Genomic DNA, 27,304 nt, shown 5'->3' with positions numbered 1-27,304 from the left:
TCACTGATAGCTCAAAAAACCGGAACAGCGCCACATGCTTCTCAGCAGCCAGAGTGCTGATCTCCAGTATCACAGTATCAGTGTGCACAGAGCAAAGTGTGGGCTCAATAGAAAGTTCGCGTTCTGATGTAATGCAAACTTACGTCCGAACACCGAACTTGGACTTTACAGTTATGTGAAGGGGCGGGGGGGGGGGCTGTAAAGAAGGGAATTTTGTTTACTTACCGTAAATTCCTTTTCTTCTAGCTCCAATTGGGAGACCCAGACAATTGGGTGTATAGGCTATGCCTCCGGAGGCCGCACAAAGTATTACACTAAAAGTGTAAAGCCCCTCCCCTTCTGCCTATACACCCCCCGTGCTCCCACGGGCTCCTCAGTTTTGGTGCAAAAGCAAGAAGGAGGAAAACAATTATAAACTGGTTTAAAGTAAATTCAATCCGAAGGAATATCGGAGAACTGAAACCATTCAACATGAACAACATGTGTACACAAAAAAACAGGGGCGGGTGCTGGGTCTCCCAATTGGAGCTAGAAGAAAAGGAATTTACGGTAAGTAAACAAAATTCCCTTCTTCTTTGTCGCTCCATTGGGAGACCCAGACAATTGGGACGTCCAAAAGCAGTCCCTGGGTGGGTAAATAATACCTCAAAATAGAGCCGTAACGGCTCCGTCCTACAGGTGGGCAACCGCCGCCTGAAGGACTCGCCTACCTAGGCTGGCATCTGCCGAAGCATAGGTATGCACCTGATAGTGTTTCGTGAAAGTGTGCAGGCTCGACCAGGTAGCCGCCTGACACACCTGCTGAGCCGTAGCCTGGTGCCTCAAAGCCCAGGACGCACCCACGGCTCTGGTAGAATGGGCCTTCAGCCCTGAGGGAACCGGAAGCCCAGCAGAACGGTAAGCTTCGAGAATTGGTTCCTTGATCCACCGAGCCAGGGTTGATTTGGAAGCCTGTGACCCTTTACGCTGGCCAGCGACAAGGACAAAAAGTGCATCCGAGCGGCGCAGGGGCGCCGTACGAGAAATGTAGAGTCTGAGTGCTCTCACCAGATCTAACAAGTGCAAATCCTTTTCACATTGGTGAACTGGATGAGGACAAAAAGAGGGTAAGGAGATATCCTGATTGAGATGAAAGGGGGATACCACCTTAGGGAGAAATTCCGGAACCGGACGCAGAACCACCTTGTCCTGGTGAAACACCAGGAAGGGGGCTTTGCATGACAGAGCTGCCAGCTCAGACACTCTCCGAAGTGAAGTGACTGCTACTAGGAAAACCACTTTCTGCGAAAGGCGTGCGAGAGAAATATCCCTCATTGGCTCGAACGGTGGTTTCTGAAGAACCATCAGCACCCTGTTCAGATCCCAGGGTTCCAACGGACATTTGTAAGGAGGAACGATGTGACAAACCCCCTGCAGAAACGTGCGTACCTGTGGAAGTCTGGCCAGGCGCTTCTGAAAAAACACAGAGAGCGCAGAGACTTGTCCCTTAAGGGAGCCGAGTGACAAACCCTTTTCCAATCCGGACTGAAGAAAGGACAGGAAAGTGGGCAAGGCAAATGGCCAGGGAGAAAAACCCCGAGCAGAGCACCACGACAGGAATATTTTCCACGTCCTGTGGTAAATCTTGGCGGACGTTGGTTTCCTAGCCTGTCTCATAGTGGCAATGACCTCCTGGGATAATCCTGAAGACGCTAAGATCCAGGACTCAATGGCCACACAGTCAGGTTGAGGGCCGCAGAATTCAGATGGAAAAATGGCCCTTGAGACAGCAAGTCTGGTCGGTCTGGTAGTGCCCACGGTTGGCCGACCGTGAGATGCCACAGATCCGGGTACCACGACCTCCTCGGCCAGTCTGGGGCGACGAGGATGGCGCGGCGGCAGTCGGCCCTGATCTTGCGTAACACTCTGGGCAACAGTGCCAGCGGAGGAAACACATAAGGGAGTTGAAACTGCGACCAATCTTGAACTAAGGCGTCTGCCGCTAGAGCTCTGTGATCGTGAGAACGTGCCATGAATGCCGTGACCTTGTTGTTGTGCCGGGACGCCATTAGGTCGACGTCCGGCATCCCCCAGCGGCAACAGATCTCCTGAAACACGTCCGGGTGAAGGGACCATTCCCCTGCGTCCATGCCCTGGCGACTGAGAAAATCTGCTTCCCAGTTTTCCACGCCTGGGATGTGAACTGCGGAGATGGTGGAGGCCGTGGCTTCCACCCACATCAAAATCCGCCGGACTTCCTGGAAGGCTTGCCGACTGCGTGTTCCTCCTTGGTGGTTGATGTAAGCCACCGCTGTGGAGTTGTCCGACTGAATTCGGATCTGCTTGCCTTCCAGCCACTGCTGGAACGCTTTCAGGGCAAGATACACTGCCCTGATCTCCAGAACATTGATCTGAAGTGAGGACTCTTGCTGGGTCCACGTACCCTGAGCCCTGTGGTGGAGAAAGACTGCTCCCCACCCTGACAGACTCGCGTCCGTCGTGACCACCGCCCAGGATGGGGGTAGGAAGGATTTCCCCTTCGATAATGAAGTGGGAAGAAGCCACCACCGAAGGGAAGCTTTGGTTGCCTGAGAGAGGGAGACGTTCCTGTCGAGGGACGTCGGCTTCCTGTCCCATTTGCGTAGGATGTCCCATTGAAGAGGACGCAGGTGAAACTGCGCGAAAGGGACTGCCTCCATTGCTGCCACCATCTTCCCCAGGAAGTGCATGAGGCGCCTCAAGGGGTGTGACTGACCTTGAAGGAGAGATTGCACCCCCGTCTGTAGTGAACGCTGCTTGTTCAGCGGAAGCTTCACTATCGCTGAGAGGGTATGAAACTCCATGCCAAGATATGTCAGCGATTGGGCCGGTGTCAGATTTGACTTTGGAAAATTGATGATCCACCCGAAACTCTGGAGAGTCTCCAGAGTAGCGGTGAGGCTGTGCTGGCATGCCTCTTGAGAGGGAGCCTTGACCAGCAGATCGTCTAAGTAAGGGATCACTGAGTGTCCCTGAGAGTGGAGGACCGCGACTACTGTAGCCATGACCTTGGTGAAAACCCGTGGGGCTGTCGCCAGGCCGAACGGCAGTGCCACGAACTGAAGGTGTTCGTCTCCTATGGCGAAACGCAGAAAGCGCTGATGCTCTGGAGCAATCGGAACGTGGAGATAAGCATCTTTGATATCGATCGATGCAAGGAAATCTCCTTGAGACATTGAGGCGATGACGGAGCGGAGGGATTCCATCCGGAACCGCCTGGCCTTTACGTGTTTGTTGAGCAGTTTTAGGTCCAGGACAGAACGGAAAGACCCGTCCTTCTTTGGAACCACGAACAAGTTGGAGTAAAAACCGTGACCCTGTTGCTGAAAAGGAACAGGGACCACCACTCCTTCTGTCTTCAGAGTGCCCAGCGCCTGCAGAAGAGCATCGGCTCGCTCGGGAGGCGGAGATGTCCTGAAGAATCGAGTCGGAGGATGAGAGCTGAACTCTATCCTGTAACCGTGAGACAGAATGTCTCTCACCCAACGGTCTTTTACCTGTGGCAGCCAGGTGTCGCAAAAGCGGGAGAGCCTGCCACCGACCGAGGATGCGGTGTGAAGCGGCCGTAAGTCATGAGGAAGCCGCCTTGGTAGCGGCACCTCCGGCGGTCTTTTTAGGGCGTGACTTAGACCGCCATGAATCGGAGTTCCTCTGATCCTTCTGAGGCCTTTTGGACGAGGAGAATTGGGACCTGCCCGCACCCCGAAAGGACCGAAACCTCGACTGTCCCCTCCTCTGTTGGGGTAAGTTTGGTTTGGCCTGGGGTAAGGATGTTTCCTTTCCCTTGGATTGCTTGATGATTTCATCCAATCTCTCACCAAACAAACGGTCGCCAGAAAAAGGCAAACCGGTTAAGCACTTTTTGGAAGCCGAATCTGCCTTCCATTCCCGCAGCCACAAGGCCCTGCGTATTGCAACCGAATTGTCGGCTGCAACCGCCGTACGGCTCGCAGAGTCCAGGACAGCATTAATAGCGTAAGACGCAAATGTCGACGTTTGAGATGTTATGGAAGCCACTTGCGGCGCAGACGTACGTGTGAGTGCGTCAATTTGCGCTTGACCCGCTGAGATAGCTTGGAGTGCCCATATGGCTGCGAATGCTGGAGCAAAAGACGCGCCGATAGCTTCATAGATGGATTTCAACCAGAGCTCCATCTGTCTGTCAGTGGCATCCTTGAGTGAAGCCCCATCTTCAACTGCCACTATGGATCTAGCCGCCAGTCTGGAAATTGGAGGATCCACCTTGGGACACTGAGTCCAGCCCTTGACCACGTCAGGGGGGAAGGGATAACGTGTATCCTTAAGGCGCTTAGAAAAACGCTTATCTGGACAAGCCCGGTGTTTCTGGACTGCCTCTCTGAAGTCAGAGTGGTCCAGAAACATACTCGTTGTACGCTTGGGGAACCTGAAACGGAATTTCTCCTGCTGAGAAGCTGACTCCTCTACTGGAGGAGCTGAGGGAGAAATATCCAACATTTGATTTATGGACGCGATAAGATCATTCACTATGGCGTCCCCATCAGGAGTATGAAGGTTGAGAGCGGCCTCAGGATCAGAATCCTGATCAGCTACCTCCGCTTCATCATACAGAGAGTCCTCCCGCTGAGACCCTGAACAATGTGATGACGTCGAGGGAATTTCCCAGCGAGCTCGCTTAGGCGGTCTGGGACTGCGGTCCGTGTCAGAGACCTCACCCTGGGATCTATGAGACACTCCGGGAGGACATGGTTGTTCCAACTGAGGGGAACCAGGGGGCAATGATTCCACAGTGCCCATGGTCTGAGATACCGGTCTGGACTGCAAAGCTTCTAGTATCTTAGCCATAGTCTCAGACAGCCTTTCAGTAAAAACTGTAAACTCCGTCCCTGTCACCTGGACAGTGTTAGCAGGTGGTTCCCCCTGGGCCACCCTTAGCAGAGGCTCCGGCTGAGTAAGTGCCACCGGGGCCGAGCAGTGCACACAATGAGGGTCAGTGGAACCTGCCGGTAGTGAAGCCGTACATGCCGCGCAGGCAGCATAGTAAGCCTTTGTTTTGGCACCCCTGCTTCTTGTGGGCGCCATGCTGTTGTCTCCCCTGAGCAACCCAGGAGGGTATATAGCCAAAAATCAACCGTGCACTATACAGTGTAAAGTATAGCCTATAATCATATAACCTATAAGTACACTTCTGCACAAGTGGGGCCAGCACCAGAGGTGCTGCTTACCGGCCGCTCAAAGCGGTTGTGTGGCCACCAGAATCCCTGCCTGGGTCTCCCAGAGCTTGTCTCCCCTCTCCAGCGTCAGAAGAGCTGACAGGAATGGCTGCCGGCGTCCTGAGGAGAGGAGGGGGCCGTGGGCGTGCCCTAGAAAGTGCGGGAAACTGGTGCCCCACTGTGCACAGTGAGGGGGGTGGAGTATGCAAAGCATGCTCCAGCCCTCAGTGCTGACATTCTGTACAGCGTCCCGCCCTTCCCCTGACTGGCAGGCCTGGGGGCGGGAAGAGAATGAGACTAGGCCGCAAAAGCCGGGGACTAGAGTTATAAGCGCGGCCGCCGTATAAGCGCGGTCGGCGCGGATGTCCCCGGCGCACTAACAGTCCCAGCCGCGCCGCATGTATAACAATGGCAGCGGCGGTCAGCGCGGTAGTCCCCAATACACTACACACCCAGCCACGCTGCAGCGTGTGATGGCACAATTGCGGTCAGCGCCGCGGTCCCCGGCGCACTAACACACCCAGCAATGCTGGAGTGTTTCTGTGCGCGGTCCCCACGGGGACACAGAGTACCTCAAAGTAGCAGGGCCATGTCCCTGACGATACTCGGCTCCATTATCCAGCAGAGTCCCCAGGGGCTGTGGATGGAGCACGGTCTCAGTGCCTGGAGACCGATTAGGATCCCACTTCACCCAGAGCCCTAAATGGGATGGGGAAGGAAAACAGCATGTGGGCTCCAGCCTCCGTACCCGCAATGGATACCTCAACCTTAACAACACCGCCGACAAGAGTGGGGTGAGAAGGGAGCATGCTGGGGGCCCTGTTATGGGCCCTCTTTTCTTCCATCCGACATAGTCAGCAGCTGCTGCTGACTAATCTGTGGAGCTATGCGTGCATGTCTGCCTCCTTCGCACAAAGCAAAAAACTGAGGAGCCCGTGGGAGCACGGGGGGTGTATAGGCAGAAGGGGAGGGGCTTTACACTTTTAGTGTAATACTTTGTGCGGCCTCCGGAGGCATAGCCTATACACCCAATTGTCTGGGTCTCCCAATGGAGCGACAAAGAAATAAAGAATACAGTTAATAATAAACATTGTCATTATACTTACAGGTCCCGCGATGCGTCCTGCAGCCTCTGTCTACCGCCGCTTCTCCTTCCGATCATCGCTGTGCCCTCCCAGTAACTAGCACTAATGACTGGACCTTCCGTGACGTCATAGCATATGACCAGTCACGTGTGTATTATCTCATTGGCTAAAGACTGGTCACATGGTTATGACGTCATGCTAGGTCCTGTCAGTGCATCTTGCCAGTATGCAGTGCTTGCCCGAGCATCTTAGTACTCAGTATACTCGGCGAGCAGCGTGTACCTCTTGTGCACTCTTTACAGAGTCAGCTCACATGCAGGGACTGGCTGCGACAGCCGGTGAATAGCGGCGCCGGGAGTCAGGTGATCGGAGATCACCGTTGCTATACTAACCTGCCTGTCAGGTGACTAATGCAACGGTGGCAGCGGTGACATCACTGCTTATAACCCGCAGCCTCTGCTCACTCATTGAGTGATTAGACTGCACGGGAGCAGCAGCGTCTTCCTCCCATGCAGTGCTGTCTGATGTAGCAGAGCTGCATGGGTTGAAGGAGAAAAAAGACAGAAGACCAGTATCGTGGAGGGGTGATAGGGAGTAATAAACATGGAGTCGTCTCTAAGATTGTCTGTGTATTTATTCCTAATAAAGTATTTTTTCTCTGTGTGGTGTCTTTTTTAACCCTTTATTGGAGATTCTTAATGGCCGGGTCAAACTTGCCTGACACTAAGAATCTCTGGCTTAATACTAGCTAGTAAAACAAAGCTAGTATTAACCCCTTATTACCCAACTTGCCACCCGTCACCAGGGCCACTGGGGGAGTTGGATACAGCGCCAGAAGATGGCGCTTCTATGAAAGCGCCATTTTCTGGGGCAGCTGCGGACTGCAATTCGCAGTGGAGGGGCCCAGAAAGCTTAGACCAACCTGCGCTGAGGATTCCAATCTCCAGCTGCCTAGCTGTACCTGACTGGACACAAAAATGGGGCGAAGCACATGTCGTTTTTTTTTTTAAATTATTTCATGAAATAATTAAAAAAAGGGCTTCCCTATATTTTTAGTTCCCAGCCGGGTACAAATAGGCAGCTGGTGGTTGGGGGCAGCCCGTATCTGCCTGCTGTATCTGGCTAGCATACAAAAATATGGCGAAGCCCACGTCATTTTTTGTCAAAAAAAAAGAAAGAAGACGAATGGTTCCCTGGATTTTCCATTGCCAGTGAAGGTAACACCAAGTAGTGGGGATTAACAGCCAGTAGTTGCTTGGATTATCCTTAGCTAGCAATACAAAAAATGCAGCGGGAGCCCACGTACATTTTTTTTTCATTATCTATTTAAAGAATTTTAAAAAAAATGGGCTTCCCTGTATTTTGATTGCCTGACATCACAGTATTGTAAAAATAAATTAAAAAAAATTATGACGTAGCGCTCCGCGGTATTATTGATTCTCAGCGCAGATAAAGTGGATGGCTACGGGCTGCCACCCCCATCTGCCTGGCATTACCTTGGCTAGCAATCAAAATACAGGGAAGTCCATAATTTTGTTTATTTAAAAAAAAAAAAAAAGCTTGGGCTTCCGCCATATTTTGATTGCCAGTCAGGTAAAGCCAGGCAGCTGGGGGCTGGGATTCTCTGCAGCCCGCAGCCGCCCCTGGAAATGGCGCATTGTTTCTTAGCGCCATTTCCAGGCGCTTTACCTGGCCCGTCCAGCGGCCGTGATGGCAGTTGCTCGCTGGGTAATAAAGGGGTTAATACCAGCTTTGTATTCTCAGATGGTACTAAGCCAGAAATTCATGGTGTCACGCCAAAATAGACATGGCCACCATGAATTTCTAGTAAACAGTAAAAAAAAAAAACAGAGAATTTTTTTTTATTAGAAATAAAACAAAAAACATTTAGAGACTCCACCTTTATTATAAAAAAAAAAATCCTTAGTCCGATGTAATCCACGGGGACAGCAATGTCAGCTTCATCACTGTGCACAGACAGTCTATACACAGTGAGAAGTAAAGAGCAAAGTCAACTCTGCTTCGACACAGTCTATGCACAGTGAGAAGCACAGAGAGCCATGTCAGCCTGCTACATCGTTCTGGTCAGAGCGATGCAGCAGGCTGACAGTGACAGGATGATTGCACTTGCGTCTCGCAGTGTATCACCCCACTCTCCCGACAGCAGTGCCTCAGCCAGCAGTGCCTCCGCTGTGGAAATATATACAGCTGATCCGCTGTCGTCGGGAGATTGTGCTCCATGATGCGATGACACTTGCATCACGGCGCGCCAGGACCTGTGATGACGTCATACTCACATGATCAGTCTGTAGCCAATGAGGTAATACAACATTCATACGTGACTTGTCACATGGGTATGACGTCACGGTCACGGCAGGTCCTTTTAGCCAGAGGTGGGGGAACTGCAATGATCGGACGGACGCGTTAGCAGAAGCGCCAGGAGACAGAGTCTGCAGGACATCATGGGACCTAAGTATGATAACAATGTTTTTTAAATAACATACTTTTTTTTTTTTTTTTTTTAATAGCTCCAGGACCCGAACGATTCCACGAACCGTAACACGAACGTCCCAGAAAGCTCGTGTTCGTGTGCTCGGTATGGACACTGAACTTTACCGTTCGGGTTCGCCCATTCCTATTAATGAACCTAAAGGAAATCTGTCAGCAGGTTTTTGCTATGTAATTGAGAACAGCCGGATGTAGGGGGCTAAAACACTGAATTCAGCAATGTGGCAGTTATTATACTGTATGCTGCAGAATGAAAGTGTTACCGCAAGGTAAACAGGAGATTGTTACAGCACACCTGACAATATGTTCTGGGTGCGATGCTTGGAAATCCTGGGCTGGTAACCAAGTGGTTAATTAGAATAGAACCATTTTTGGGAGAATCCATCATCATTAAGAGCAATTTTTTGGCTCAAAATGCGTAGACGGACATCTGGACTACATATGCTTTAACATGAATCTGTACCACTATTTTTAATGGTTTTCATTAAAGTTATGTATTAAGCTTCAACAATGTGGATGCAGTATTCTCCCCAAAACGTTTTGTTCTAGTTACTGCAAGGTGAGTATCAGTGCATGGACTACATGGCACGCAGGCAGTTGCCGCCCACACCCCCTCCTCTGATAAGCAGCTCTCTGTCAATAGACAATGCACACAGAAAAGCTGTGGTGTGGGAGGGCTTAGATTTCTGAGCTCTTCTATATGCCATCCTAGTAAACAATGATACATCATTGAAATCAGGGTCTCTTTTCCTATTTTAAACTGCTATCAGATGAGGTTGCAAGAACTTTGTGACAGATTCCCTTTAAAAGATTGTTCACCTAAGTCTAAAAAATCAGAACCTCAGAAAAGAACAGAAAAGCAAGAGAGAAGGAGCAGCAATGTTGTAACAACACACACTATAGACGTCTTACATGTCACTAAGGATTTGGAGAAAGTTTGATGTCAGAGCGAACGGCAATGAAATCGCAGCAATTAGAAGGACATGTAAGAGGCACGCCATAGAGGAAAATAAAGACCTTTGCACATGAGGACAACTCAGGACTTCTATTTCCAGGTATTCTATTTTAAGGACTATGCCCTTTAATTTACGCAAAGCAATGCATTTTTCTATGCTCCTGTATTCTTCATCACACTGGAGTCCCCTTACATACCATTCTAGAATAATGTTTCTAATCCATTATTCCCCATGATAATAAAGGCTTATACAGAATGTTATAGATTACCTTGAATGCAGCATTTAACTCCAGGAATGAATCAAATGTGGTTAAATAGAAATCGTGCACGGCTTTCCATTCTCCTGTGGCTTTTGCTTTGTCCAAGTCGATCCTACAAAAACACAATATACACAAAAATAAGTGTCAGGCAATTATAAATTACTGTTTAATTTCCCATTATTCAGAGAAGAAAGAGAAAACAGTTCCAACAGGTTCGAGATATAAGTGATCAAGATCCTAAGTGACTATTTCATGCCACATTTTGAATATTTTACCAATAAAAGTGTAATAAAATCCAACTTACCTGACCCTGAATCAAATCTAATTGTATATTCTGGAATAGTGTAAGGGTACTGTCCTAAAATGAATAAACTATGTTCTCAAATGGAGTACAAACCTCGCCTAACAGGGCATAAATTATCTGCTCAGAGGCTGTCACCATAGATTTACACCAACCTGAGATGTAGATCGCTTTAAAAGGGAATCTGTCACCAGGTTAATCTGAGAAAGTCTATTGTAGGGGCAGAGACTCTAATTTACCACTGTGCCACTTCCCACAAATAAACAATTCAAACTAGAGGACTAGTAAACCTGCTGCCAGGTAGTCCAACCTCGCCCCTCACCGCTGATTGGCAGCTTTCTTCCTATGCACAGCATAGACCTGGTAGATCTCCAGCCGATGAAACAATTTTTAATCAAAATTGCAGCAGGCAGCCCAGTAAGTGATACATCACAAAAATCAGGGACTTTGCCTTTACATCATGCTGGTGCTAGATAGTGTAGCAAAAAACCTGGTGACAGATTCCCTTTAAATGGGTTGTCCCCTTTAACTTATTTGTGTAAAATAGACTGAGCTTTACTTACCCCCCTTGGGGTCCATGGCTGCCTCTGCCATTGCTCCAATCTTTTTTGATCACCTGCAGCGATGACATGACATTGACAGCACTGCAGCCAGTCAGTGAGATTGTCAGCTCTTTTTGTCTATATCAGCTGAGCCGCTGATTTCAGTGATTAGTGGAAACTGATCAACAAAAACCAGGGCATTAGTGGAGAGGAAGCGCTGGACCATGCCATGGAGTGTAAGTAAAGGTCAGCTTGATATTTTACACATACCTGAGCTAAAAGAGGTGAAAGGGGACAGTCCTTTTAATTTTACCAATTAAAGGGAATCTGTCACCCAGCGGTGGTTTCAGCTTATAAGGGAAAATCCTGGTGACAGGCTCCCTTTAACTCCTTATTTCAGATAGAGGGAAATGTGGATCAATGTTAATGAATGTGAAAAACATATTCCTGGTACACGGTTGTCAGATCTGATAAAAAAAAAAACAAAACATATACCCAATAATAAAATAAGTAAATACAGCCTCTGATTGGCCAGCGCGCTGCCTTTGAGTAGCGGCTGACACAGGGAAAGGTCCACCCTCGTAGCAAGGCTTGCCGATACACATCCTGTAGCGACGAGGAAGACCTTCACCTGTCAGCCATTACTCAAAGGCAGTGCACTGGCCAATCAGAGCCAAGCGGCTCCTGCCTTTGACGTCAGCACGCTGGGAGCGGATGGTCCGGCATCGGTCGCGATTGTTACCCGATACACAGCGTGTACGGGCGAACTACAAGTTCCATGAGGCCGGCAAGGGAATGGAGGGTAAGGTGAGCATAATATGTGTGTTTGTGCGTGTTTGTACATGTGTGGAATGGGAGATTTCACAGGTTGTGGAACGAATTGTCTGCATTGCAATGATTTCCAATGGGAAATCTTGCTTTGCTGAACGAGTAACTTTGTTAACAAGCACAGTCCCAGAACGCATTGTTTTCGTTAACCAAGGTTCCACTGTATTAATATTAATAGTACATTTAAATAAACATAGGGTGCTTGGTTAACACGTTTTGATCAAAAAGCAAAAAAGACGTCCCACTGCACAAGGTACAGCCAGTCGAGACGGTCCTACTCTATATTATAACCTTACCTTGTGTCAGTGACATCAAGGCGAATAAGAGCAGAGAAACAGAGCCCCGATTACAGCACCTGTCCAGGGGAGACCATATAGATGAAGCGCCTACCTCAGAGGGAGGGACAGCGGGATTTAACTAGTTAACAGGCGGGGTGGATTGCTTGCTATAAGGCACGTCAGCTGATCAGATTAGCTGACATGTGCAAGGAAGAATGGAGGCTCGCCGCAAGAGCCCGCATCAAAGGCAGGGACACAACCTATGACGCACCAGTATGTCCAATGTGATGAAGGGTTAAAGCAAATGGGCTAAGTGACAAAGGCAGAAAATATATTTGTTAAAGATTCTTCCACAAAAGACATTGGGCCCAATTCTTAAAGACTGGCATTGCACACACCGGTCTTAATGATGGGTATGCTGGATTAAGAGGCTAATTTAGAAGCCATTTCTTTTCATGAATTAGGTGAATCTTACAACCTACGTGTTCCTCCACCAGAAATGTTATTAGTGTAATTTATGCCACTAGAGCACATTTTGATGTATTTGCTAGTGGGGCATTGTCACAGCCCGTCCCACTCATGCTGTGCCCACTTAAGTGAAGCTGGCAGGGACGGCCCTAAATAAGCCAAAAGTCACAAAATGTTTGTGGAATTTGAAGTTGTGCAAAAATGTTGAGACTTTTCAAAGTATATGCCAGAATCCTGGTGAAAATACTTTGATAATTGCCCCCTTTGTCCCTAATATATGGCGAAATTTGTTTGATAATGAGAAATCAAAATAGTTCCGAGTATGCAGTTTATTTCAGAGCTGGCAGGAGGTGCAGCCAATGTCTTCATCTCCGAGGTAAGATAAAAGGTAGCACACAATTACTGTTATTTGTAGCAATCTTTTCCTCGCTCATGTGCGGCCGCTGACCTCGCTTTTCATCTAATTCTTTTTTTAACTTCTTGTTTATTGTCCCTTTTGATTTGTTAATAGCTTAACTATTAGAACATCGAGTGACACTGAGTGAATTGGCCAATGAAAGATGCAGCTGGAAGACCATGGACACCTCCTATTGATTGAGCATGTAGACAGCTTTAGACCACAAACCACAGGATACCATACCCTGTGTGTGACCAAAAATTAGGTGATGTGAATCAATTAACACTAAATACCAAATATTTCCATCCTTTATCTTGCATAGGATTAACATGTATTGAGATTCTATGGTTAAATGCAATCCCCTTGACTTCTGATCATGCACACTAAATTATTGCCAGGTGTAAGCTTTTCGGCTTCAGTGAGGTATAGTGCGCATGACCGGAAGTCTCCGGTAGTCAGGATCATGCCCAGTGTGCATCCATCCTCCGCCGGCCGCCATCAAGACTGAGGTATGTGCGGCGTCGCTGCGCATTCATTAGCATGTTAGTACGCCCACAGGGGTGTGCCAATATGCTTAGGGGGCTGACTAGCCAAGGGAACTCATGCCCATGTGACTAGTCCCTGCGCTCATTAGCACACAATAAACGATCTTTAGAAATACTTTTTCTAAAGATCCCTTTATCTATGCTAGTGTATACAGGGACGGTTAGGCAGGGGTTAGAAATATGCACCCAGAACTGCTCGTGGTTCTGGGTGCATATTGCACCTGACAGGTTCCTAGATAGATGTGAAAAAGGCTCACTATTAGCCGAAACGTGTAATTTACGCCATGTTGAATAAATTCTAAAAAATACCAGAAGATTTGGAGTGCCGGTCGTTTGTTAAATTTATATTGTGGATGCCTTCCTCAGACACGTGCACCTTGGATTGTGTGCCGCCTGGAACACTTGTTTCTGCATACTGTGCAGACATATAGTTGTGCAGACCATTCCAAAAAACTTCAGATATGTTAGTCAAGTTGAAGTTGTAAACGACCTGTTGTCCTTTTGCGCACCTGGCTCTAATCTTTGCTGTCAAAAGTTCATGATCACTTCCACAATCATCTCCTGGCCTTGTTTTTGCGGCAATGATAGACTACCTCCATCTTTGTCAAAAGACATAAGTAGTCAATCTGATTCTTATAGGTGAGGTTCATGTATAAAATCTCAGTTTGTGATTTTGGAATTAGGTGTTCATGATGGACAGTTGATTTATCGTGCAAAAGTCAATGAATTGTCCCCCAGCCTCATTTAGTTCAAGTCCAAAGTTTCCAATCACTAATCCATGTTTGCTGTGGCCAGCTTTGGCTTCCAAGTCTCCCATGATAATGAGTAAAGGCCGCTTTACACGCTACGATTTATCTGACGATATGTCGTCGGGGTCACGGTTTTCATGACGCACTTCCGTCATCGTTAGCGACGTCGTTCCATGTGACACCTACGTGCGATTCCGAGCGATCGCAAATAGAATGAAAATCGTTGACACGTCGTTCAGTTTCAAAATATTGTTCGTCGTTTGGAACGCAGCAGACATATTGCTACGTTTGACACCCTGCCAACGACAAACAACATACACACGACCGCCTTGGTTAAACAATATATATTGCTGAACGATGTAGCGTCGTTTGTGAGATGTGTACGTGTGACCGCTACAAAACGACCTATGAGCGATCTCGGCAAATCGTAACAACGATCTGGGCATGTCACATCGCTAATGAGATCGCTAGCGGTATCGTTGTGTGTAAAGCAGCCTTAAGGGGTACTTTGCACACTACGACATCGCAGCTGCGATGTCGGTGGGGTCAAATCGAAAGTGACGCACATCTGGCGTCGCTGTCGATATCGGAGTGTGTAAATCGTTTTTGATACGATTAACGAGCGCAAAAGCGTCGAAATTGTATCATCGGTGTAGCGTCCGTCATTTCCATCATTTCGGAAGGACCAATGTTACGATGTTGTTCCTGCGGCAGCACACATCGCTGTGTGTGAAGCCGCAGGAGCGAGGAACATCTACCTGCGTCCTGCGGCTCACGCCGGTTATGCGGAAGGAAGGAGGTGGGCGGGATGTTTACGTCCCGCTCATCTCTGTCCCTCTGCTTCTATTGGCCGCCTGCCGTGTGACATCGCTGTGACGCCGCACGACTCGCCCCCTTAGTAAGGAGGCGGTTCGCCGGCCAGAGCGACGTCGCAGGGCAGGTAAGCGCATGTGAAGCTGCCGTAGCGATAATGTTCGCTACGGCAGCTATAACACAATATCGTATGTGCGACGACGGGGGCGGGGAATATCGCGCTTGGCATCACAAGCATCGGCTTGCGATGTCGTAGTGTGCAAGTGTGCAAAGTATCCCTAAGTCTTCCTAAGTCTTGTTTTGGCGTTCAGAATACTCTAAAAATCAGCAAAGCTAAGTAATAATAAAGTGATCATACAGTTAAAAAACACCTCGTCCCCACATTTTCTGCCCTTAAACCATCAACATACAGTTTTACCCATTTCTAAAGTTGCCCCTGTAAAAAGGGACCATAATAAAATGAAGTTAAAAAACACTGAGCTGAATGTTAATTACTCATGAATAGTCAAAGTCAATTGGACGGTGGTCTCAACCTTCCAGGGAATCATGCAATCCAATCCATGAACATGCCCATCCTTGCTAGATTGACATCCCACGGGATGAGATATGCCATTACAGGTCATATGCCACTGGAACTGGCTGTAATATTGTAACCTGAACGATTAGATGTCCATCATTCCAGGATAGGCGTACTTAGGAACAAAAGGAAAGAAAGAAAAACCATAGCACTACGTGTTATTTAACATACAATATACACTATTCTTTAAAGTGGTTGCCAGTGAGAACAGGTTACTACCCACAGGACAGGTCATATCTTGCTGACTGGGGTTTGACTCAAATGCTGAGACCTGGATGGAACGACCACACAGGGAACATTTATACCCATTACAAAATTGTGCAACAAGTTGGACACCCAACTGCAGCTCCATTCACTCTCTATGGCGCTGTCGGAAAAAGATGAGCGCAATACTTGGCAGCTTAATAGTGAATGAATATAACACGTCGCACAGGTTACCTTATCTTCAAATGCATGTCGGTCCCAGTGTTGGACCCCGACCGATCAACAACTTATAGATGATGTCTAGTGAGAACAAGTTAACCCCTCTTAACGTAATTTTAAACTTTATCCAGATTGTTTGTACAGGGTCAATTTTGGAAAGCCATTACCATCAGATGCACCGTTGACAGTTTAGGGGCCTGAAATGTGGTTAGATTCCTTTAATGAGAGCATATAGTGTTCTATTAAAAACAGTAAAATATGTATGAACTTTTTGTATCTCGTATAAAACGGATTATCTATTTTTTTTTCCTTCTTTTTACATTTTCCAGAAAGTTTTGGCAACGGAGGATATGGATATCGGCATAACCAAAATGGTGAAATATTGAAAAGAGGGTAGCAAGATGGCTGTATACAAGCTTCTCCTATATTAAAAAGGACTTTATGCTCCCAGTATGCAGTAATAAAGCTCCAGTGAATATGCAAAGATGAAAACCTTCAAACACTTTTACATAATCACACATTGGCCACCACAAAAGATTTTGCTGTCTGTAGATGGCTGTCTTATGTAATAAGCTGTTTCCATGAGAAGAACCATGACTAAATCTTTAATCCTTTTTGAGCAAACACTGATGACATTTGAGAAAATTGACCCTCCACGCAGCAAATTATAAAGTCCAGGCGCAACAGTAGAGGAAGATAATAGGGTTTACCAAATTCATGTATATTCCTTGGTTAATAATAATGTTACGTGTGCGACTGGCTACATTTATATGCAGACTAAGAATAAACTGTTCCTGTATAATTTGGAAGTTTTTATGTTATGTAACCCTGATAATGGATCCCCTGAAGAGTTCAGAGCTTGTTCTGTCAAAAGCTGCTGCCTGGGACAAAAGACTTGCTCGAATAATAGTTAGTAGTCTTGGAGTTGGCTCGGGCCCTTTTCCGAGCAGTAGGGACACTTAGCCGGATAATAAAGGACTTGAAGTTTAAACTTCAAGTAACAAGAAACATGACTAAATATTTTAGATAATATAACAGAAGTTTATTTGCTAGGGTCTGCTACCAGTTTTCTAAATAATTTTAGATTCAGCGATGGAGCCCTGTTCTTGAGCTCCTGTCCTGACTATGCCAGACTTTTACACAAGTAACAGCTAAGGCTGCTTTCACACTTGCGTTGAACGGCATCCGTTACTATCCGCCGTCTTGAGGAATTACAGTAACCGTTGCAGGAAAAAGTTTTATTCCTCAGACTTCTAATAGCTACGGATAGCAACAGATGGCCTTGCGTTGCATCCGTCAGCCGACGCTGCGTTGCATCCGCCTGGCGGATGGAACGCTGCTGCATGTAGCGTTTTTCTGCGCTTGGCGGAGTGTCAAAAAAATGCAACCTGCAGGATTCCGTCAGTGTCCGTTGTTTTTATAGTGGATGCCTATGGTGGCGGATTCTGTTAACGCAACAGTCTTTACACAACTGCGCATGCCCAAATGTGTAAAGTCAAGAAAAAATACTATTACGGATTGCGTTATTTTGTACGATCCGTTGCATCCGTTGTGCCACTATATGCAACGCATCCGTTGCATCCGTCACACAACGCAATGCAACGGATGCCGTTCAACGCAAGTGTGAAAGTAGCCTAACTCATTGCTCAGACATAATTTCTTCTTGGAGGGAGAAATTAGATGAAAGGGGTTATTCGTGCCTCAGGTGAAAATCTTCTGTCACTCTATGTGACGGTACACTTCTGAGTCCTTAAGCTCGTGCACTACATGCTGACATGAATGTTCAAAGCAAGAACAACATCAGCAGGTCCCAGAGATCAATCTAATACTATAGATTGTGAAATCTTATGACTTATCCACTTTAACAGCTTTTCACTTACTGCTGGTTTCCACCAAAGTTTAATACAGAGCTCCAACTGGTGCAAAATTACCAAATGTTTACTGCACGTACTTGACTAAGATCAGGTTATTCAAGTATCTCAGATCACTCTCCTTTACGGGTACAAATACGGTTGGGTTCAAACTGTTTCATTCCTAAGAATTTGTGGTGGCTAAACCAATGTTGGGTCCAAAGCATTGGGAGTGTGTTACATGATAGTATATGGGAGTATTTTCTTGCCAATATGGAATTAACGTCTATACTGTCAGTATGAGATGCTATGAAAGCAATAGTACGGATGCTGTATATTTCTTAGACGAGCAAAAGAAAATCCAAAACAAGAAAACATACATGTGGATTACAGGAGAAGGTTAATTTATCATAGTCACCATTTATCTTGATTCCTTCAATTGATACTGCTGAGGATCAAAAGGAAACTCAATAATTGCTGAAAGTTCATTTGTTTGGTTTAGCAACAAAAAAAAAAAAAAAAATAATATTTTTTTCAAAAAATGTTTTACAGAGGGGGAAAGTGCTGGTCACTTGTTGGTAACAGTTGTTAAAGCTGAAAATGGGGTCTCTTACATAACTAGATTGATAGTGTTTATGCTGTGTGGTGGCTATTGTTGCGGTGATTTTGTGTTTGTGGGGTTGTGGGGCCTGGAGTCTTGGGGACTCAGTCTTGCAGTATGGGCGCTGTGAGGCATCAGGTCACCTGCCCTGCTGGTGCATTGTGGCTGCGGCGGTGGTTGGCGCCTTTAAGGTATAAGTTAGGTACCCACTCAGAGGTTCGCTGTGACGTGACAATGGGCTAAATACAGTCTGATCAGAATGTTAAACCAAGAACCTCATGTTCAGGTATTTAAATTTATTGCCTAGCGGCTTTATCAACTACTGATTTTTGGATGTGACCATGTCTTTTTCTACTACTATGTTGATATCAGGCAATGGTGAAATAGCTGAAGATGATGTAAGCATTCTCCAAACTTTTAATAATTACTATTCTTCCATGTTCTCCTCAAACGTAAGGCCAAAATAGTGAAATTGAGGAATATCTTGATTGCATCCCTTTAACACAATTGTTGATGGCTGATAGGGACGCAATAGATAAACCACTCAGAGAAACTGGAGGAAGAGAGTCAAACTATTCAAAAAGAGAAGGCCCCAGGCTCTGAAGGGTTATCGGGGAAGGTCTTTAAGACCTATTGAGAGATTTTGCTTCCAAAATTACTATCTGTCTTTGAAGAATCTATCAGGGTAATTTATTTACCAAACTCAGTGAAGGAGGTGGTGGTGGTACTACTTTTAAAACCTGGGAAGGATCCATGCTTACTTGATTCTTATAGGCCAATGTCTCTATTCTAATTGATGTTAAGTTATTAGTAGAAGTGTGCAAGTACTAAAATGCTCGGGTACTCGGTCCTTGAATCAAGCAGGTCAGATGCGCTGAAAGATCTCAACTCGAGTAACGAGTATAATGGAAGTCAAGATTAGGCAATTAGTCTCTGTGCCCTCATACAGCCAGCCATAAACAGAGCATTTCCAGGGGGATGGAGGGCAGGGTTTTTTCTTTTGACACACTACATCTGGAAACTTTACTTTACTGCTTTACTCCCAGTAAGAGCCATTCAGAGACTAATTGCTTTACTGGTGGCGCCTGCACACATAATGCAGGGAAGCAAGCGTGTGCATTGTGGTCGCTTGACGGACCTAACATCCGAGCTCCACGAGCATCCGAGAACCTCGATGCTTGATTAAGTAACGAGCAGTGCTAAACATGCTCGCTCACTATTAGTTATTAGCCAAAATACTAGCTAATAGGTTATCCAAAGTGATCACTGGGATAATCCATGAAGATCAAACCGGATTTATGCCAAACAAATCAACTTATAAATTCATATTCCACTGGGATCAGGGTATTCTCTCTTTCTTTTGACAGTTTGGAGTGGAAATTTCTTTGGGCTTTATTGAAAAGTATGGAATTTGGTGGATAATGTATTTCAATGGTAAGTTGCTATATGGGTCTCCTAGAGCAAAGCTTTGGGTGGATGGTCTCAAAAACATTTGAGATTCAAATGGTTAAGAGGAAAGGGTGGAAATTCGCTACTAAACAGGAAGTGACGCTGCAGCTGCCTCTCACTTCCTGTTGATTTCTCATTTGGTCTGAAGGCGTGGAGAAAGAAGCCATCGGTGGTTGAATGCTGGGCTTGTGAGACATCATAATGTCATGTGAGCATTGAACCACGGTTACTGACAGCGTTGAAATGGCGCCAAAACAGGAGAGGAGTACAGGATCTTATATTTTAACTGGGTGAAACAAGTGGAACCAGAAGGGGTTGTCCTGTGAGTGGAGAAGCCCTTTAAAGATAACGATCCTTTATATCCCACATTAAACATGATCTATAAAGTTTGGGACAGAGAAATACATATTCTGGGTATCAGTGCCTTCATGGAATATACTCCACTAATCTATCTGAAATGTATACGTTGGAAGGTTTAATAAATGGGAAGAAAATGGAATTTGTTGATCACAAATGGTAAGTGATGGTGCACTTCAGAGCTTTAAACAAATTCACTTAGAGTTTAACCTTCCTCAAAAATCCTATCATTATTTACAATTTTGTCATGCATATAAGGCATACCGTAATTTAAAGGTGTTGCCATTAATATTGGTAACTATCCTGTAATAAACTTAATTGCCACTGCTATTGACACAAATATATAAACTGCTGTTATCCAGATATCTGGATAAATTTCCTTTGAAGGCCAAAATGGGAGAATGATGTGGGTTTCATCTCGGCAGAACAATGGAACAAGATATTGGAATTAATGTCTATACTAGTATCAGAATCGCAGAGGATGTCTCAGATTCTTCTTCTTCATAGAGGTTATAAAACACCAAATATTTCGGTTTAAAATTGGAGCGTGAAATACAGATACTTGCCCAAGATGTGGAATAGAGGAGCTCATCTAATGCATGTGATGTGATACTGGATTGTCGTTACTTCCTTGGTGGCGCAGGGTTTTGAGATACATGTACAACTAGATACAAGAATATGTACAACCGACCTCTTGGGACAATGTTTATTTAAGCTCTCTGAGGGCAATTGATGTCTCTAAGGCTATGTGCCCACGCTACAGGATTTACCGCGGATTTACCGCGGATTTTGCCGCGGATTTACCGCGGATTTGCCGAAAATCTGCAGCAGCAGCACTTCCAAGCCATTTCAATGGCATTTTGGAAATGCTGTGCCCATGCTGCGGATTTTTCCGCGGCGGATTTGCCGCGGATTTTGATCCGGAAAAATCTGCAGCATGTCAATTGTTTGGTGCAGATTTGGTGCGGATTTTTGGCTTTGAATGGGGAAAAAAAAAAAAAAAAATCCGCATCAAAATCCGCGGTAAATCCGCGGCAAATCCGCGGGTGCGGATTTGCCGCGAAAGTCGCGGATTTTCAGGCAAAAAAATCCGCAGGGACATTCTAGCGTGGGCACATAGCCTAAGGCCTCTTTCACACATCAGTTTTTGCCATCAGTCGCAATCCGTCATTTTGTGAAAAAAAAAAAAACGGAACCAGGACTGGATCCGTTTTTTTCTCATTGACTTGTATTAGTGATGGATTGCGATGGATAGCCTCACCTTACATCTGTCGTGCGATGGATCCATTGTAAAATGTTTGTCCGGCCAATGGAGCTGACATCCACATGAAATTTTTTTGTGTGCGTCGAAAAAATTGACAGCGACGGATCCGTCAGGATCCGTCGTTTGTTATATTTGAAGCCTATAAGTGTGGATTCCAGCGACGGATGTTTTTTCAACCAAGCATGCTTGTTAAATGTAAATTCATTTTTGGTCAGAAAAAAAGTGGTACGACGGATCTGTTCTTTTACAGGATCCATCACATCAGTTTTACCACAATCTGCGACGGATCCATTGCATCAGTCACAAAATGGATTATGACTGATGGCAAAAAACTGATGAGTGAAAGAAGCCTAAGGTTCTGTTCCAAGCTACAAGATTATTGGATTTACATTGAGTTAACTATTCCTCTCCAATGCTAAAAGGAACCAAAGTCCAAAATAAATTAATTTGGTTCAAAAGGGGTACATACAATAAAAGAAATGCAATTATTAAGATATTTGTTAGCATTTGGGGATGCTGGTTATTGGCTCCAGGAGTTCCTTCTGTGGATTTACTTAGGAAGACCATCACAGATCGACTATTGATATCCGGAAAATAATATATAAGTGCAGAATTGTGGCTGATATCAACTATACGGTACTTATCTAGAGGTGGGGATACAGGGGTCATTGTGTCAATGCCTTCTTGTTTCCATTTTGGATACCTTCTTCTTGGATATCCGACTGTTTTTCTTTGGACTCAAAATATCTTGTGCATATAATTAAAGACATTTTGGTGAGTACAACTGTAATTATGTATAAATCAGGGTTTATTTGTTAATGTAATATTTTGTAACTTTGTTTTATAATAAAAATATTTTTATGTGATTGATATTTTGCTGTTCACAATAAAAAATCTGTTTAAAAAAACAAAACAAAACAAAAATAAACTTACAGATTAAAGGGAACCTGTCACTGGATGTTTATAATACCTAACGGTCGGCATGGAGCAGATGGGTCGGATGGGTGTCTCCGGTTTCTGGGTCCCGCGCCTCCAAGATGGCAGAAAGAGGAGGCGCAGGACCTGGAGAACGTAGACGACCATCCGACCAGTTTGCTCCGCACCGACCGTTAGTTAAGTATTATAAACATTCGGTGACAGGTTCCCTTTAAACTCATATCCACAGGTTAATAGTGTTTGGGGACAGGACAGGTTCCCATTACGCTGACCATATACATTAGTTACCTGTTGGCCAAACTGTTGTTCCGCTGACAGCGATCACCCCAAAAACTCCTCTCTCCAGCAAATAAGCTAGAGGCAGCTTTTCACTATCTAGCACTTGAAACAAAGGATCCAACAATTGCATTGTAACGTCTTCTAACCGCCCCCTAACAACAGCTGTGATCAGGAGACACCCATCGAAATGAGAAATTACCAACTGTTATCTAAGGTGTATTGGAGCTTTTATACTTTGAGTTGTCCCACCTGACTTGCTTTGATCCATACAGTCACACAGTAGTTGATTCTTGACCCGATCACTATAGTAGGCCCACTAATACTTGTATGAGGACAGATCCCAGCACATACATACATATTATATATATATATATATATATATATATATATATATATATATATATATATATATATATATATATATATATATATTATATATTATATATATATATATTTCAATTTCTAAATCCTTTTCTCTGCATTGTATCAATGTAAATGTTAAGTAAAGCAACATGGGTAATGTGATATAATCTGTGCTGCACTCTTCCACTTAAGACTTGTAAAACATTGCATAGGACACAGTAAATGCGCTAACAACATAGTCCATGAAACTTGGAAAATCTGCCAAAGTAAAAGGTGCCCAAAAGTAAAAATTATGATATATATACCAATGATGAAAGAAATATTGGAAGTAATTTGACTTTACTGAGGGAGTTAGGTGTGTACCTCCACAATGAACCACTACTGGGTTACACACATTACAACCCCTAGGTGGCAGCACAGTTTTATTTTTTATCACATTACCAGCTACATAGCGTTCCCTGGATCTCCCACAGTGCCAAATCTGAGCTATAGTGCAGCAACCACAGACCACTGCGTGAATAATCTATAGTCTTGTGTTTTGCCTAATCCTCTGGTTGTCCAATCGCATGGCGGGCTAATACCTTTTCTCTGTTATTTTATATAACCCACAAATTCTGTGTTGTATCATTTCTGCATCAAATCAGACAGGATGCTATTAGCTGGAATGGAGGGTCAGAGAATTGTCCAGCAGGTGCTCATACATTTGAGTGTACAAATAAATATATATAAAAATATACCATATTATATATATATATATATATATATATATATATATATATATATATATATATAATGAATATAAACGCTGCTGTAAATAAATAAGTGAAAAGCAATAGTGCATATAAATAAACATAGGATCTTTGGTAAACACAGTTTTTGATATAAAAAAAAAAAAAGAAACAAACACATCCCACCACGACAAGGTGTACCCAATCAGGATGGTCCTACACTCTCGAATATTAAAACTTTACTATGTGTCACAACAGTGTTTACCAAGTACCCGGTTATTTATTTATATGCACTATTGTTTTTTTACTGATTTATTTATAGCAGGGTGTATGCTCAGATTTTTAGCTTCGCTTTTGTTTAATGGTAAGAGTGTGAACATGCTCCTATACTTTGCATGTGTACCAACTAATACTAATTTTTTCACTTTTGCCTACACTTTGTCCATTTTTGTTGAATTGAACACATCGTGATGGACACAACATCACTGCCTGTCACACAGTACCACCGACTGTCAAGGAAAAAATACAGTGGCCTTATAAATTTTACCACACTGAGCTCTGATTGGTTGCAGACCCAAGGAAAAAAAAAAAAAAAAAGTCCTCTAATTTTATGTACTTTTGTTGCCAACGTTTTAGAGCTCAGTGGAAATATAACTTCTGGCCTCCTTTGATATACCATTCACTGGTGGCAAACTAGAGTATACTGTGGGATCAGGGACGGATGCGCAGCCTATCATTATGTGTATACCCATCTTCCGGAAAATAATTCTTCAAAAAAAAAAAAAAAAATAAGACACTATTTAAAGGGGGACCTATGTTTTTTATTCTTTCCTATAATAAATTTCACTGTTCTCCTGGATCTGACATTGTCCTACAGTTCAAGCACCTTTCCATTCCAGTGATATCACCGCATCTTTCCTGTATATAAATCTGGGCTTTTAAACCAAAGGGACGTGACCCCCAAATCTTCTCTACAAGAGCCTTCTTGAGGTCAATGACCAGTTGGCTAAAAGGACTACATTTATATACAGGCAAGTAGTGGCCACATCTCACCAACAGATAGGCACAGCCCCAGGTTTTTTTTGTTTTTTTTTACAGATTAAGGATGGGTGAAGCGTTCTCGCCACTGATCGTTACCCGGTCCAGCATTGGGGTGCTCGGGTACTCTGTCGAGTATTGGGGGTGCTCGGATGTTTCGTTCATGAAACGACCACAATACACAGGCTTCGTTCACCACATGATGTGAGCAGCCACCCCAGGAAGAGCCATTCGCAGTCTCTGAATGGCTCTCACTGGGGGTTAAAAGAAGGCTTTTTAAATGTAGTGTCAAACACCCCCCTCCCTTCCAAAAAAACCTCCATCTCCCAGGGAAATGCTCTCTTTATGGCTGGCGGTAAGTGGGCGGAGACCTGAACTTCCCAATCAGTGACTCCCGTTATACTCGTTTCTCGAGTTAAGCACTATCAGAGCGTCTGACCTGCTCAACTCGAGGACTGAGCATTTTAGTGCGCGCCCATCACTAATGTTGATATGAAGTGTCAAATCTTTTCTAAGGTGTGAAGAGTAAAGTAAGTGCCTGAATATAACTAGGAACCTTTCTACTCAAGCTTCTCCTTGGCTGGACTTTTATATTTTGGACTATTTAGACTAAGGCCGCTTTCACACTGCATTCCTCTCCCCATTCAGTGATCCTGTTGGGGCTTCTACCCGAGTTCCTCACAAAACGGGTTTCAGACAAATGCGGGCGTCACACGATACGATCTATAGTGCGATCGCACGAGCGATCGTACCCGCCCCCGTCGTTTGTGTGTCACGGGCTATTAGTTGCCCGTGGCGCACAAAGTCGTTAAACCGCCGTCACACATACTTACCTGCTGAGCGACATCGCTGTGGGCGGCAAACATCCACTTCCTGAAGGGGGTGGGACGTTTGGCGTCACAGCGACGTCACACAGCGACTGGCCAATAGAAGCGGAGGGGCGGAGATGAGCGGGACGTAAACATCCCGCCCACCTCCTTCCTTCCGCATAGCCGGCGGGAGCCGCGGGATGCAGGTAAGCTGTGCTCATCGTTCCCGGGGTGTCACACGGAGCGATATTTGCTGCCCCGGGTACGATGAACAACCGGCGCAAAGAAAAATAAACAACTTTTTAAAAATGAGCGACGTGTCAACGATACACGATTTACGAATGTTCTGCGTCGCACGTAGGTGTCACACGGGACGACGTCGTAAACGATGCCGGATGTGCGTCACGAAAACCGTGACCCCGACGACATATCGCACGATAGATCGTCTCGTGTGACGCCTGCAAAATGCCCTTACAGTACCATTGACTATAATGATGCAGACGGAGTCACCGTGTGGTCTGTCGTGCATCATTTTCAGGAGTATTCGTTTACTGTAGGTGGACACCCAGAAGTTGTAGGCTGCATCTGGGTGTCTCTCTCCAGTAAGCGTATACTCCCAAAAATGGTGCACGACAAAGCACATGGTGACTGTCTGCATCATTATAGTCAATGGCAACGTCGGCGCATATGTCCAAAACCCGTTTTGTGGGGGGTTCCTGACGGGACCACTGAACGGGGAGAGTAACACAAGGTGAAAGCGGGCTAAGGCCATTTGTATATAGTCATCAATGCAATCAAGAGTCTGGAAAATGGAGCTCAAAGTCAATCAGTACATTCTGTACTTTTTGGGTTTTGCACATGGGGGCGGGGGAGCACAGATTCTTTATTACACATTACATTAAAAACTTTCTTGACATACAGCAATTGATGCCATGTATTATGGAGGCATCACCAGAAACCCAGTATGATGGTAAACCGGCCCAGCTCTGCGTCGCCTCATATACAGGGGCTAGAAAAAGTGAGAGAAACATGATTTCACTTAGAATAATTTGTGGTGTTAGATCCAATATTTGAGTTTTCCATCGTAAACCTCTTTTCTGTACACAGTCTGTTAATTTCTAAAAATTATCATCGCTTTTCCAGCCATCGCCAAAGCAAATTACCACTGAGTATAAAACATTCCACCGGCACTTCTTTATTCCTAGAATATAGATTGTCACACAGGGAAAAGTATACAGCAACCGTTCTCCTGCGGCCGAGTCGTGTCTGTCCTCTGAACTGATCACAATTATCTGTAATTTGTGTCCCTAATGTCTGAGAAAGAAAATGGCTTTTCTAAAGAGGAAAGTAACACGGAACATGAACCCTATGGATAAATGCTTGAGTCGTGATTTTCCGCTTTCCATCATAAAATGTGATGAGACCTTAGTGCCAAACTACAGCAGATCGGTCATTTTACCAAGAGGGATTTATTTTGTCACACGAATTGTAAAAAAAAAAAAAAAAACCAAAACATTAAGGTTTATTAAGTCCATCCCCCCATACATATAAAAACCTACTACCAAAAGTGTTACTCACAGGCCCATTGCTAATGTGAGAATGTAAAAATAAAGAGGGGGGGGGTGTGTGATTTTTTTTTTCCCATATTAACTCGTTAAAGAAGTGTTCTGATCTCCAAGACCTTATCCCAA

The 27,304-nt window shown here is 45.1% G+C and overlaps 1 protein-coding gene across 1 annotated transcript in view; it reads right to left on the bottom strand.

The window, feature by feature from the left end:
• The window catches only part of HECTD2 (HECT domain E3 ubiquitin protein ligase 2), a 156,857-nt gene that overhangs the window by 63,664 nt on the left and 65,889 nt on the right, over positions 1-27,304 (bottom strand). Inside the window, exon 4 of the mRNA XM_075348757.1 lies at positions 10,028-10,130. Within this exon, the coding sequence (XP_075204872.1) occupies positions 10,028-10,130 (103 nt within the window). The remainder of the gene's footprint in view (positions 1-10,027; positions 10,131-27,304) is intronic.

Source organism: Anomaloglossus baeobatrachus, chromosome 5, assembly GCF_048569485.1.
Source record: "Anomaloglossus baeobatrachus isolate aAnoBae1 chromosome 5, aAnoBae1.hap1, whole genome shotgun sequence".
NCBI lineage: Eukaryota > Metazoa > Chordata > Amphibia > Anura > Aromobatidae > Anomaloglossus > Anomaloglossus baeobatrachus.
The sequence above is the reverse complement of the archived record's forward strand: the minus strand, read 5'-3'. Positions and strand labels throughout refer to the sequence as shown.